The 15,886-nt window shown below is 32.0% G+C and overlaps 1 protein-coding gene across 4 annotated transcripts in view; it reads left to right on the forward strand.

Moving 5' to 3' along the window:
- Window positions 1-15,886, forward strand: part of LOC147072563 (potassium voltage-gated channel subfamily KQT member 1-like) — a 524,358-nt gene that overhangs the window by 427,221 nt on the left and 81,251 nt on the right. For all 4 annotated transcript variants that reach the window (XM_085946963.1, XM_085946961.1, XM_085946962.1 and 1 more), the window contains exons 7-9: window positions 949-1,077; window positions 11,059-11,169; window positions 13,802-13,989. In XM_085946963.1, the coding sequence (XP_085803089.1) occupies window positions 949-1,077; window positions 11,059-11,169; window positions 13,802-13,989 (428 nt within the window). The remainder of the gene's footprint in view (window positions 1-948; window positions 1,078-11,058; window positions 11,170-13,801; window positions 13,990-15,886) is intronic.

Raw genomic sequence — 15,886 nt, forward strand, 5'->3', positions numbered from 1 at the left:
TAAAAAGTATTAAAAGAATACATTGTCGTCGTGTTCTGATATATTCTAAAAGTTTAAAATGTCTAGCTAGTCGGAAAGTTGGTCAAAAATCTTCAATCGTCCAATACAAATCTTGGACAAACAAGAAAAAAATGTACTGGACACACAAGAAAAAATCTGTACCGGACAAACAAGAATACAAGCTAATAAAAACGTGGTAAAATAAAAGAACTCTCTTCTCGTTGGAACTTAAACATATGCACAATTAAATCATTATTTACGTGAGCATATTTAAATTCATAACAGGTCTTCAGAGACTTGATATCAATGATTGGATTATAGTGGAGGTTGTGATCGAGATTTTTCATCTCGTTTTTAGAGGAATAAATTATTTGAAATTTTAAGATTCTTATTTCTTGAGAAATCAATAAATAATGAGAATCTTGAGAATTCGAGAAATCAAGAAAAAATAGGTGTGAAAATCGCTGGTAAAAAAATTTTGGCGAGAAAAGCTTAAAAAAGCTCTTAACTTTAATCTGAAATAGAATATTTTGGTTTCGCCCGTATTTTTTTTTACAAACATAAGGCAATTTGACAAAAAACGCTAAAAAATTGTCTTGGTTCTGATGTGAATGTGAAAAAAATGTACCTAACGGATGAGAAAACTAAAGATATCATTTGTGAATTATTCTCGAATCTCGAGAAACGAAAAAAGTCTGGAAATCAAAGGTCTAGATTAGAGGCATCTATACAAAATATAATTAATTGTTTACATAATGTTTATTTATTTTTCAAGGTAAACGGTAAATAGGTACTTATTGTTTCCAGTAGTTCTCACTGGCATATAGCACAATGAGATACATATTGGTGACAATAATATATCCCACCCAGAGTAGTTGTTTATAATTAGATACCTTATATTGTAAAATATACTGATAAATAATGTTTATTTATTATCGTTTTTTGCAGGAGCTGATAACCACTCTCTACATCGGGTTCCTGGGTCTCATCTTCGCCTCATTCCTTGTATATTTGGCAGAGAAGGATGTCGAGAATAGCAAGTTTTCCAATTTTGCTCAAGCCCTCTGGTGGGGTGTGGTAAGTAATGGATTTTTACTATTATATATATACACATCACTTCAATCCTATCTGAAAGTACGATTTCTTAAGAAAACGATATTATTTTTATTTCTAAATTTTAAAAACTCTTCACAACTTAAATGAATTCAGCTTCCTCCTACATTATTTTTTCTTCTTTTGTGGTGTTACAACCAGTAGTCAAGTCCTCCACTTAGTTTGGTATTCTCCTCAATATATATTATAATGTAGCAATTATACCAAGGGTTACAAGGGTGACACACTTTAATATGTATGTTTTGTTTTCAAAACAAAACAACGTAGCGGAAATGATCGCCAGTATTTCCTCAATCATAATCTAGATCAATGGGGTTTATTATGATTTGTTAATTGCGATGATGTCTCTTGTTATGTATGAACTGCATTTGCATAAATAATAGAAAGTACAATCCATAAATCCTCACCCCACTCGATTCCATCACTCGGAGCACCACTCACATCGAGTCCGTCACTTGGTGCACTACTCATCTCGAGTCAAATCTTTCTGTTATATTAACATCTCGGTAGATCGCCAGTTAATTTAATAATATAGTCAATCTCATTAGTACACTCGTACTTGGGATTATAAGAGTACTCTGTCATCTTTATCATTGTTTTTATGTTTTCTTGTAACGATAAATAAACTCTCATACCTCTCAACTTCCAAGCAACAACGACTTTATCTCCACTGACGTCATCATCTACCGCCAAATATATCAATCATTAAGCTATTGAACTGGTGGTCTTTCGATTCTTCATCTGGCTTGCTAAAAATGATGTGATTCATCTTTGCATGATCATCCATACTTATCACGTGGTCGACCCATTGTATGCGTTGCATTTTTCAAGGTCTGGCAAGGTTTGGCTTATTAAAACTTGTAGAGCTCATGGTTGATATATATGTCTTAAAATTATATTTTCGAACACCGGTGGCTTCTGAATATCGCTGATGATAGACTTAATATCAACTTATTAGTTATGATTGCATACTGAAAGCTGATTCAAAAAGTTTTTTTGACAATAATGATTGATATTAAAATATAAAAAATATATGTAAACATGACAAAACATCATGTAGGTATGTAATAAACACTTCATCAGCAAAAGTAATTTTGGTTAATTCAATTTTGACAAAGACGAATGCGGTTCGAAGTTATAAAAATATTGTCGAAATATAATATTGGTAAGTATTTAAAATTTTAAAGAACAATCAAAGTTAATGCTTATTGTTCTTAATTTAGTTATTTGTGAATATGGACGATAAACAAAAATATTAGTAATTGTGCCGCGGATGCCCGCATGAGCTTTTACATTTTTTTTAAACGAAAACAGTTTATTACATGTAGACAGACACTTATATTAAATAATATGTACATTTTTCTGTCGGCGCAGATGTTTTTCGATCCAATAATTTTTAATTTAAAATTTGAAATTTTCATACATTTTGATGCATCATCACAAACTAAGATTATATTAGGTTATATTAGGTTGGAGTGGGTTAGGTTAGGTTAGGTTTGGTTTGGTCTAAAAAGAAAATTATAAAATCTCATGCGGGCATCTGCGGCATATTTACCCAAATATTATTTAATACAATAAGCATGTTATTTTTAATAATAGATATAAAGAAAAATTTACCACACACCCTATTTTAAGAATTCATAAATTAATGTTAGTCTAAATTTACACTCACTCGTTTAAGTAGATTACATCTTATATCCAAAGGGATGTGTCCCAATTGGCACACCATGAGCAGGTTACTTCTACAAATACATTGGGAGAACAAACCATCAATGCTAGAGTACCTATATGTTTTATAACTTTGCACTTTTTACTATACTGATACACCTCTTTGCCTGATTACCTAACATACAATTAGATCAAATGATATCCACTTGTATTAATATGTGTAGTGATAAGAAAAAAAATATTTTTAGAATGTATTACATCATTTTCATCCTAGAGCCGGAGTGCAAAGTTATGAAGCAGCAACTCTACCTATCGTTTTATTGGATAGTAATCAATAGCATTTTTGAAGTTTTTTTTCGTGTCCCGTACATACAATAGAGCCGTGTGAAGTAAATTCAGACGCACAGTAAACCATATTGAATTACGAAACAAACACCGCCGTCTAAAAACTTTTCCTGCAGAAAGAGTATTATTTGAATGGGCGGCAAGAGTACGACGAACTCCCGCGGGGAGACAGCGTGGATCCAGGACCCTCTCCAGCCGGCAAATGACGCACGGAGCAGGCCGGCATCACGTGGCCAGCGGGTCACGTGTACGTTTTCAAACAATTCTCGCTGAGGCCAATTGTAACCCTATAACCGGTATAACTAACGTGACCATTTATTTTTTGCCTCAAAACGGGACATTACTAATTTTAAGATAATAGTACATATGTGTAATCAAGAAAACGCATATTCCTTCATAGTTTTTATTAAAAACAAGAATGAACACGTGAAAATAAATAATTAATATGGTCTTATATTTTTCTGAAGAACAAAGTATATAAGTATGGTTTTGATTTCAAATAGGAATGAAATACTTCACAGGACTTCTTAAAATATACTTTGGTAATTAACGTTGCTTTAAGAACTGCGACTTGCAACTGTAACTTCTTTAAATAAGAGAAAAGACCCTTTCTACCGGTGCTTTTCTATCGATTTTTTTTTCGCGCCTTTTTAAAAAAAATGTTAGCGTAGGTTGCACTCTTTCTAAAAACGGGACATTTCGGCGCCCCGAAACTATGGCTGGGGACATTACGTCACAACAAATACAAATACAAATCTTGCAATCGATTTAACTAACTTACCGACTAGCTAGACATTTGACACTTTTACAATATATCAGAACACGATGACAATGCATTCTTTTAATACTTTTAGCCATCTTTAAGAAGAATTTAATTCATTTTCAGCTTATTCTGTTTTGTATTAATAGTTAGTTCAGAAAAAATCCACAAGGTGGCGCTTCGATCGACTTCAATGCTTACGCTTTTGCGTAACGGCGTTCGACAATTTTGAAAAAAGAATTAACTCGCTTTCTTGTTTTTTGTTTGTTTGTTTGTTTGTTTTTTACGTCATATCAAGTACAAGTTTTAAAAATCTCATATATGTTATTCAATTAATATTTTTATGAAAATTTCTTATAATTGCTCTCTTTATTACGCATTTGATCATTTTATTTCAAGTTGATGGGATAATTCATTAAAACAATTTAAAAAAAGTATTTATTAATACATAGAATTGTCAAGTTTATATGATTCAACAGAATTTAAAAACGTGGTATATAAAAAAGTTCTTTTAATCTTGTAATTATTTATAATATAATTATTATGAATGAATTTTATTTTTCGTTTATTATTATTTCGTTTATGTACTAAAAAAGGAAAAAAAATATATAATATTTTGATTATTATTAAAGCATATGCAATTTTTTTTGACGAGGGATACTCAGTGTTACGAAAATTATAGAAGCGGTACACAGATGTCGAAAGTTTGGGAAACACTTTCGTTTAGAGATATATAATTATCTTACTGGCGTAAGTCACACTTCACTTTTAACGACAAATTATGAGTCCTCTTTTGTTGTAAGCAACAGAAAAGTAATCCGTCAGAGTCAGATTTGAGACGTTTTTAGGTATTCTGACCTGTCAATCGAATACATATTTTCTTTTATGAATGTAAGAGCTTTTTTTGATATTTTTACTTAATAATGGAAAGGTTTTCTTTTAGATTCTGGCATAAGGGATTATATTTCACACGTTATTGACGTATACGTTATCGAACATACATAATTTTGAAAAACACTTTCTGAGAAAACATATTATAACCAATAGAAAAAATCCTTTTATTTTTTATTATTATCACTTTTTCTATTTTGAAAATTATAAACAGAGTGAGTTAAACAGACTAAACATAATTTTAAAACATTTCTGAGAAACATATTATTTATAAGGACTAGAAAAAATCTTTTTAATTCTTTTGTCATATTTAATTGAGACGAAGAAACCTAGTATTTTTACAATACTCTCTGAAGCGCTTTCTCAATTGCGTTACTTATGTAAAATACAAAAGCCGATTACAAAAAAGTACTTTCTTCCAAAACTCTTCGAAGATTTATCTCAGTTTTCCTTTCCCACTCCGATATTATGTACTAGAAATCCGTGGAAATCGCTCGATATGCTAATGTCATTAATATAAGTATACTAGGAACCAGTAGCAAAGGGTAGAGGTAGGTTGTACTGGCATAAGGGATTATATTTCACACGTTATTGACGTATACGTTATCGAACATACATAATTTTGAAAAACACTTTCTGAGAAAATATATTATAACCAATAGAAAAAATCTTTTTGAAAAAAGTGAGCCACCCCGGCAGGGAATCCAACCCTGCAGCTCCTGGGTTTACACCCCGTCCGTTCATTACCTCTATGCTACAAGGTGACGTACTAATTGCGATAAATTTTAACTATTGGCCTTTTTAATACCCACTCATCAGCGTTCTTTTAAATCAAGCTACTTTGGCAATCGGTTTTTGTTTATTAAATCAAAGTAGATACTTTGATTTAATAATTGCACTACTTTGATTTAACAATAGTCAAAAAATATTCATTTACCTATAAAATATCTAAAATTATGCCAGTAAACCATACATAATTTTATATATTTTATAGCTGATAATAGAATATTTTTTATCTATTATGATTTGGTTCAGGCAGGGCTTAATGAATTTTAACAAACTAACCAACACCATATGTCAATTATGTACCTATTCTTAATTCATCGAAAACAAATACGTATGACTGAAAATGTGTACACTATTAATTTTTGTCCTATCGCCCATAGCATACCTAAACTGTTATGGTTTCGTTTGGGCAGGGTTTAATTGGATTTTAAAAACTAACTAGTACCGTCAGCAAATAATTACATTTTTGCAAGTATGACTGACAAATTATAGTGTGTACTATATATATCGAATCTTAACAGTTTACATCCACCCCTACTGCTGCTAGGAACCAGGTTAAATGAGACATTGTAAACGAAAAATTACTAACAAATTGGGACCCAAGATTAATTAAGATAATACACTGATTTTGACTAGGTACTTATTTAGGTCTGATGTCGAAGCTTAAGTAAATAATGAAGTTGCACGTAATTAATTTAATATAGCGTGAATATTGCGTGTGTTTAGTTCAGTTATTTGGAATTTGAATATTTGAATGAAATGCCAGCCATTCAATTTGTAGAATGTAAATTTAATGACTATAAAATACTCGTATTGATATGTATGATATGATACCTAACGGGTGTTTTTTTAGAGGTTTGGTTTTCAAATTGGCAACACTTTTTCCAGCGACACCAATCTAACAGCTGGTTTGTGGTCAATTTGGTTTGCCATTTTATGATTTTACCATGAATAGACTTACGCCAGAACAACGGTTGAAAATTGTGCAAATCTATTTCGAAAATCGTGGTTCAGTTCGCGAAACATACCGCGCACTACGTCCATTGTACGGTCAACAAAATCGTCTATCATGAGACTCATTTTTGGTTGAATGGCTACGTCAATAAGCAAAATTGCCACATTTGTAGTGAAGAAAATCCACAATTAAGACGCCGTTATATCCAGAAAGTCACTGTTTGGTGTGCTTTATGGGCTGGTGGAATCATTGGTCCATATTTCTTCAAAAATTATGCCGGCCAAAACGTTACAGCCAATTAAGAGCGCTATAGATCCATGATTACTGATTTTTTTGTTTCCCAATTGAATGGCATTAATGTGGAAAAGCGGTGGTTTCATCAAGACGGCGCAACATGCCACACTGCGCGCGCCACAATCAATTTATTGAAGAAAACATTCGATGAATGCATAATTTCGCGTTATGGACCTGTGAATTGGGCTCCAATATCGTGTGATTTAACACCTTTAGATTATTTTCTGTGGAGATATGTGAAATCATCAGTCTATCACCGATAAACCAGAGAAGATACACGACTTGGAAGCTAACACTCGCTGCGTTATTGCTGATATATGGCCCCAGCTGCTCGAAAAAGATGTCAAAAATTGGACTTCTAGATTGCGCTTTCTTCGAGCCAGCCGCGGCATGCCCATAATCATATTTAAACACTAATAGCATACAATTATCTTTTGAATAAAGCCAATAACATTTTCATTACCTCAATTTGTATGTATTTTATTTCATTTTAAAGTTCTACACCTCTAAAAAACACCCTTTATTAGGATACTCTGGTATACAAAATACCTCAATATTAAACTGGACGTTTCACAGAACAGGTCTAAAATATTTGACGAAAATATGCAATTATAATCGTTATTGCAATATAGGTAGTATCAATTCAGTGGCGAGGGGTGGAGATAGGCTGTTAAGATTTGACATAAATAGTGCAGTTTGTCAGTAATTCCTATTTGTTTTCATTGAACTATTATACAATTGGTTAGTTTTTTTTTAAATTCAACTAAACCTTGCTTACATAGTTTAGGTATGCTATGGCCGATTAGACAAAAATAGTGCATACTTAAGTCATACTTATTTGTTTTCTTTGAATTAAGAATACATATTATTACATATTATTATGGTGATGGTAAGTTTTTTTTTTAATTCATTAAGCTCTACATAAACCAAACAATCGATAAATATAATATATACTCCTATCTACAAAAATGTAAATTTATATTTGGTTTAATGACATAATTTTAGATATTTTATAAATAAAGGAATATTTTTTTAAATATTATCTACCATGGCTTGGATTAGGCAGGGTTTAATTGAATTTTAAAACCTAACAAACACTTGTCTACATATTGCAGTATTAGTTCAATGAAAACAAATACCTACGCTTGACCGACAAAGTTTAGTGTAAACTATTTACGTCTGATTTTAATACCCTACCACCACCCTTCGCTACTAGTCAATCTATATCTAATATATTATACTATTGAGGCGTTAGGAGAATATGACAATACTACTGTAAAATCATGAACGCAGATGTATAATAACGATTATTATGGTTAAGAGCATACATAAGTGTAATGGAAAATAAATTTCAACAGTAGGTGGAACGAAATTTCGCAGTCGTCACCAATTGGAGACTGACAGTCACGGTGTGAGCACGTCAATTTGTTTTGTGATGGCGTCGGAGGAATATATTCTTAAATGGTATCAAGATGACTAAAAAACGTTCCGCATGTACTTGAAAAAGAAAACATGTCAATGAATATACTATTATTATTACGAATATAATAATAAACATAACATTAAAAGGACGCATGTTGAATTTTTATGACAAATTATATTTCGTTCGATCTTTTTAGACCATGCCTCAGCTGAAGTATAGCTTTAAGTATGTAGAGTTAATTTTTACATTACAACTACTTATTTACGAAAGAATGAAATTTGTATGAGGAGAGCCTGGCGATCTAGCTGTATATAGGCGACATCGTTTATGAAGATCATTTTATTTTTACATCATGTCATCACCTTATAGTTAATGCTATTCCTACTCGATATATGTCAACCTATATCCTAGTTAAAACTTAAAACTAATATACCCGCATACAAGTTCACATTTATTTGCAAACACTGATATCGATTTAAATATATTTTGGACAGACTATACCGTAAACATATAAGCGCTGTACTCAATTAATATTTCACAAGATTACCCGTCGCTTCTTTCGATGAACCAACCAGTAAGCATTTCCCTCTAAATATAGTCACACATATTTTTTTGTCAGTACATTTGCGCATGTTTTCTCTCGAAGGCAGATTACAAAAATTATGAGCGGTTGTATAAAAAATATGTTGAATGTTTGTAAACAGTTTTTGTACAAAAATTATAATATGTTTGCGTGCAGATGAATTTTCTACTGAACCAGTTTACCATTTTACAATGTTTTTATTAGGTCGTATTCTAACGGTCATAACAATTACAATAAGAGAACCGTCTGAACTGTCAATCTCGGTTTAAAGTTTATTACAGCCACGAGAAGTGCTGTTAAAACCAGTGGCGGCCGGTGATCATAAAATTAGGGAGTGCATGCAAAGACATGCATTTTCCTTTTTGTGGTATTGAAAAAAATCGGCAATAGCCTTCAGAGTGGAGGTAGGCTTATGCTTAAATATATAATACATCTTGGGGGGGGGGGGTTGAGAAACGAAACGACGCTCACATTCACTGACAGTATTTATTTATTGTCAAAGTTATAAAGTCCAAGCTTCTGGATATGATAGGTATGATGCAAAAGGCATACAAACTCTTTTCGATTTTTATTGTAATACATTTCATATGTGCCAACGTAGTTTCCACGTTTGACACTCCTAACTTCCATAAATTATAACTGATGCAAGTATTTTAGACAATATGTCATTGGTACAAAGCCGTAAACTCCTCATTTGTGTAGCTCCGATAGGTAGTACGTGGGTTATGGTCGGTTAAAGTTCACATACTGACGCAATTCGGGCATATCTTATACTCCCCTTTCGGTTATTTGCATCCCACATTCTCCGCATATACCTACGCGCTGTATCATTTTGATAAATACTATGGATCGGTGATTTTTCAACGGGATATAGTTACTATCTGTTAAAAAATTGCTAATACTTTGTACACCTCAACTCCAGAATTGCACTCCAAATGGGACTGATTTGAAAGACGTATTCAAAATGAAAAATACTTCGGTAACACGAATATTGTATTTGATAGAATAATTTATATTTCTTTTCTTCAATAATTGACATTGGAAAATTGCTTTGTTCATCTTCTTAAAAAATATTTTATCCTCTTTTACGTTCAAAATAACGCTCATACTCCACATACACTATTGAAATACCTAATATTGTAGAAATTGTTACAATGTAACGCTTTTGTTAAATAACTACTTCTCTTAGAGTAGTATAAGTAGGTACGTAAAAAATTGTAGTATGTATATTATATTATGTAAAGGTTATTAATAGTTTATCAATTACTTACTTACAAGTTTACTTTGCTCTAGGCATAATAAAATTATTTAATTTTTAAAGGTAAAATTATTATAAAATTGGTATTTGTATGTTGAGATTGCTACACCTAACTTAATGAACACAATATCACTCTAATCGATATTTTGATCGATTCAATATTATATGGCAAATAACGTAGCATTTACCTCATAACGTACGAAATAATAATATAATAATTTGAAATATTACGCGGGAATCTTGTACCAACTTCAAAAGCGTTTGTGAGTTGTTATTATTCGCGCCAGTCAAACACAGCATTGTCGTGAAATGTCGTCTGCGCTCGTAAGCTCAGATTGGGAGGCACAGTGTCCCAAGTGAGGTAAATATTGCACGTTCGGAAATAAAAAAAGATCACAACTGAGCCCACATTATCGGCAGCGTGAAAAAAAATCATCGCCAGGCGGTTCGATTTCTCTCCTGCACAATTAATACTACGAAGGACGTACCTACGCATACATGCAGGCCGCCAGAAATTTCGCGCATTTTATGCGTGCAGACGGGCGACAAATTAAAGATATTTTACAATAATTAATTCATACAATATGTAGGTATTTGAATACGTACTTATTATTACATAGTTACGTAATAATTTGGGAGATCAGTGCACCTTTGCTCCTATACAAGAGCCGTCCCTGGTTAAAACATAGTACTTATTGTAACATTTATAACTAAATTATCGGAATTGTTACAATAAGTGTACAAATAATTCGATACTTTCCTACCCTGTTTAGCTACTGTAGCTGACCGAAAGCAGCCTTGTGTATAGAATAGACCCGCTGGAACGGTTACAGTTACGGCTCGCTAATGAGTACCCAGCATTATATGCTTATTCTTCATGATTATTTTATCTTTAAATTTATTACTATAATGTGACTGTGGATGCAATATGTAGGTTATTCGATGTATTACGACAGATTATAAAAGAGTTTATTGTTTTCAGATAACGCTGTGCACTGTGGGATACGGCGATATGGTTCCGGAGACTTGGCAGGGCAAAGTCATCGCTTCGTTCTGCGCGCTCTTGGGAATTTCATTCTTCGCGCTTCCTGCGGTACGACGTCTTGCTTTATTACACACATTGTTATTCCGCCCCAATAGGAAATGTATGCACGAATGAAACGGCTAACCCCGTATCTGCATCTTGCCAAATTATCCCTATTAAGCGAGACACTGCGAGAATAATGCGGCGCTTTGAGAAATCGCTTTGGCATCATTAGTCGTGATTCTGTTGTCTGCAAAAAGACTTTTCTCTTTTTGGAGTGACAGTGAAATATGATATACATTATTTTGGGTGTAATAATATTAACGACATTATTATAAGATAAATAAATGCTCAAACGTCATAAAACTCAACTCTCAGTCAAATATGAGATTTTATTCTAAAAACCCACTTTTTGTTTGTGGCGAGACCAGATATTTCATAAAAATAACAACGAGGAATGCTTTTGTGTTAGGCGCTTTTAAACGTTATGAATAATATTATAAATGGTTTAAAATTCACTTTACTTTACTAACACGAAAGCCCCCTTTCTCAAGTCTTACTATTTAACATTATTTTTAAGATATAAAACTATAAAACTATAAAGCTATAAAACAAATTTTATTTATGTATGGTCCCAATATTGAAGCTTGATTTGATATAAATATAAAAGATTTCAAGTTATACACATTTATATATTTTTTTTAAATATATATAGAAAATATTAAAACTATTAATTAGTCAAAAATCTCTTAGGCGATGCTTAGAAAACATAATAAACTAAATTTTAATAATAAATATAACCATAAAATATATGTAATAATAAGAGGCGGTCCGATTCAACAAATTCACATTGTATTACATTTTTTACAAATTGTAAGTTTATCTTTGACTTAAAATAAAAAATATTTTTCTTTTTATTGTTTTCAGATACATATTTAATTAATCCGGTTGAAATTGTAAATTATCAAAAAAAAATCTCAAATTGCAAGCTTCGTAGTTTTCCGCTAGGATCCTCTTTAAAAAAGGCTCAGTAAAGGCTTCACCTTCGGATTTACTTAGTTTTATCATTTTATAGAGAAAGAAATGTAGAATCATATTCAACAGCTATCTCAAAAACAGTTAAAATCAAGTTATCTAGTTGTAGTATTGCGGTGACGATGTTATAAATGATTATTATTACTGTGGGCTGGGAACCCGTGGCATGGATTATTAAGCGTAAGGTAAATAATAAATATTTCAAAATGTGAACTAAGGTTGTATGAAAATTATACTTAGTTTATATTTTCACTGCTGATAATGTGTTATTGATATTGTAGTGAGCGAGCAAAAACGGGGACGTATTAATATGCAAATTAAGGGACCATGAATTTCATTTCATCGCAACGGTATCACCGTATCTGTGAATAAAATAAATACCATAATGGCTCACGTCCTCAACGAAACACAGCCGTTTACAGCAAAACGCTATTTAAGTGGTGCGGTATCCGGTTTTGGTTCACTCACTCGCTAAATAAATAACAATATTCGCCTTAAAAAGAAAAACATTTCGAAGGTAACATCCGCTCGAATCTCAAAGGAATTGTAATAACTCATAAATTTATTCATTTCCAACGCTAAGTGTCGGAAAATGTTAGCACATTATTCGATAAACACAATAAACCACGCCAGTCTACATGATAATAATAAAATTTCAAACCAGTTCTGTATATTCATATTATTCAGCTAGGAACAGATGTAATTTTAGAAAAAAATATCTACGAATTTTGACCAAATAATTTTATAAAATTATTATTATTAGCAAGTACAATTACGTTATAACATAAATTTGGAGAGATCCTGACACCGGTTAGTTAATACGGTAAATTATTAATATTTGATTTAAAAAACAAAAGCCGATTGACAATACAATAACGCAATTTAGAAAGCTTTTCAGTGACAATTGTACGAACATCTAGTGTATTTTGTTTCAATTAGATGAGACACACATAGCTTAGCGGTCAGCGCACATGTTTATTTAAATTATGTATTTTCAGTAATAAATATCTAATATTCTTATGTATTGGATATTAAAAAATAAAAATCACTTTTACTTGTAGAATAATTACGATTTAATATCAGTGGGTCTATTCTATACTTATCGAACACTAAATTGATAAATAGTATCAAACTTAGGGTAGGTTTGTATAAAAATATTAGCACTTATTGTAACAATTACACGAAGCTGGTTTTTATTGTTGCAATAAGTGCGATATTTTAACAGCAGCAAGATAGGTGCTGTTAAAATATAGCACTTATTGCAACAATAAAAACCAGCTTCGTGTAATTGTTACAATAAGTGTTAATATTTTGATACAAACCTACCCTAAGTTTGATAATATTTATCACTTTATCACTTTAGCGGTCGATAAGCATAGAATAGACCCACAGGTAATGTAAACATTAATCAACAATACCCACTTATAGCGGCTCTCGTAGTGCAGTGCGTAAGGCGCTGGCCTTCCACCCGAGAGTTCTGGGTTTGACCCGGTAAAGTCACAATATATTTATGTGTTTTTCTCAAAGCCTGGAAGTTTGTGATTCTTCAAAATTACTAACAACCACCTTGTACGAAAAAGCAAGGACATAGTTACTAATAATTCCAAATATAAAACCCCCAATTATACCAGCTCATGTATTCAAATTATACGTGTTCTGAAAACAGGGTATCCTGGGTTCCGGCTTTGCGTTGAAGGTGCAGCAGCAGCAGCGTCAGAAGCATATGATCCGGCGTCGGCAGCCAGCCGCGACGCTCATCCAGTCGCTGTGGCGATGTTACGCGGCCGACGAGCATTCCATGAGCGTCGCCACTTGGAAGATGCACGAAGTACCCCTACGCAGTCCACCATCATCGTAAGATAATTTATTGCATATTAAAATTCTGTTCATTATATTTAAAATGCTCAACTTTTTTAGCGTTAACGTTAGCTAATAGCCATTAATAAAAAAAACAAAATTTCATCCAGACGAAGAAAAAAAATAGGTAAAAGTTTGTATTTAGGTCAACTTTGAAACACGAGAAATACTTGATATCTTTTATTACAATGTATGAGTTACAATGCAATACACTTTTTTATGTATTGTGAGTGTGCGTATTGACTGTGCCGAGGCCCGCAGCGGACTCTCTAGTAGGTGAATCCGTATATTATATGTTTCGTTTAACACATATAATATAAGATTTATTTTTTGTTTATAAGCGCCACAAATATATTTAATTTAGAAATATTATTGTAAATGGATATATAAAAAATACGGTAGCAATAATTGAAAGTTATAGACCGCGTGCACTAACTCGTGAATAAATGTTTCTTAAAAAAATATTCAAGATTGTTATTTTTTAAACATAATTTTGAACACCTTTGGAAGTATAGATGCATTAAAAAATCGTTTACCGATTAGTCAAATTCACGCACATGATATTTAGAGCAAAGTCTATGAAGATACCAACTCAAATATCCCTGTTGATATTTCGCTATATCTGTTATCCGAGTTAGTTTATTAATTCCTTCAAGAATGGTCACAATTTTTTGAAATTTTAAATCAAGGTAGGTAATAATTAACAAGGTAGGTAATAACCAGGTCAAAATTCACACATACTGCCAAATTATTTAATTAGATGCGTACTTTTTATAAAAAATGGTATTGATAATACTTGGGTCCGTAGCTTAATTAGTAAAGCTTTCGCCCGAAATATGATTGGTTTATTTTCAAGAGTTTTTTTAATATGTATGTTCTTCCATAATAGACAATCATATATTCATTTAATCAATTAAAACAAAATAATGTAATATTAAAAACTAATCCTTCCTTTCATATTATTTCAACAGATCCTACTAAATAACTATGCATCAAATTTATAATAACAATAACTGCATATTTGTATTAATATAAAAACGATACAATTTAAGAACTGATGCAAGTTTTATAAAGTAATTTATAATTTTAACACAGTTTTCATTCTGAGCATCTATTCGATTATACAGAAGGCTGCTATCAGCGGCTATCGATAGTAGTTTATCATATTTATGTATTGAAACGGTTAATTGTTACAATAAGTTAACCATTGAAGTTAATCCCTCCAAACCAAAACCCGCCACGCACCATATCAGGTATTAATCGAAGCATATCACGTGGCCCCACATTGACGATGTGAAGCATCTAGTTCAGTTTTAGGCCGGGAATGCCCTAGGAGAAGATACCCAGGACTAAGGTTGCTACGCTCAAAGTGAGCCCTGACTGAGTTTAAAGTTACTCTCTAATGCAAAGTGCCGGGGAGAGAAGAGCAGAGGGAAATTATAAAAATAAAAATGATTCTAGTGTATATAATATAACAAAAATATTGAAGCTAATCATACGGACAGCAATAAGTTAACCGTCTGAACTGTCAAAAAGTACTATATTTTAACAGCACTTCTCTTGGCTGTGTTAACTTTTAGAGCGAGATAGATAGTTTAGACGGTTAACTTATTGTAACAATTATAATACCTTAATACATAAATATGATAAACTACTCTCTATAGTCGCCGATAGCAGCCTTGTGTATAGAATAAATGCGCTGATGTGGATGTTTTCAATTGGAAATAATTTATAACTTGCGTATTATTGAAGTGTATGTTTTTTTTATAATACCACGTTTTCACTAAGTAATAACAGTGAACAAAATATTAATACATTTTTATGAAAATATTTGAAAGCTATTTACCGCGTCAATCGTCAAATAATTTACAATACTGAAGATTTAGGAATCTTC

Source organism: Rhyacophila brunnea, unplaced genomic scaffold, assembly GCF_057557595.1.
Source record: "Rhyacophila brunnea isolate RB1 unplaced genomic scaffold, BYU_Rbru_1.0 scaffold_2, whole genome shotgun sequence".
In the NCBI taxonomy this organism is placed as follows: domain Eukaryota; kingdom Metazoa; phylum Arthropoda; class Insecta; order Trichoptera; family Rhyacophilidae; genus Rhyacophila; species Rhyacophila brunnea.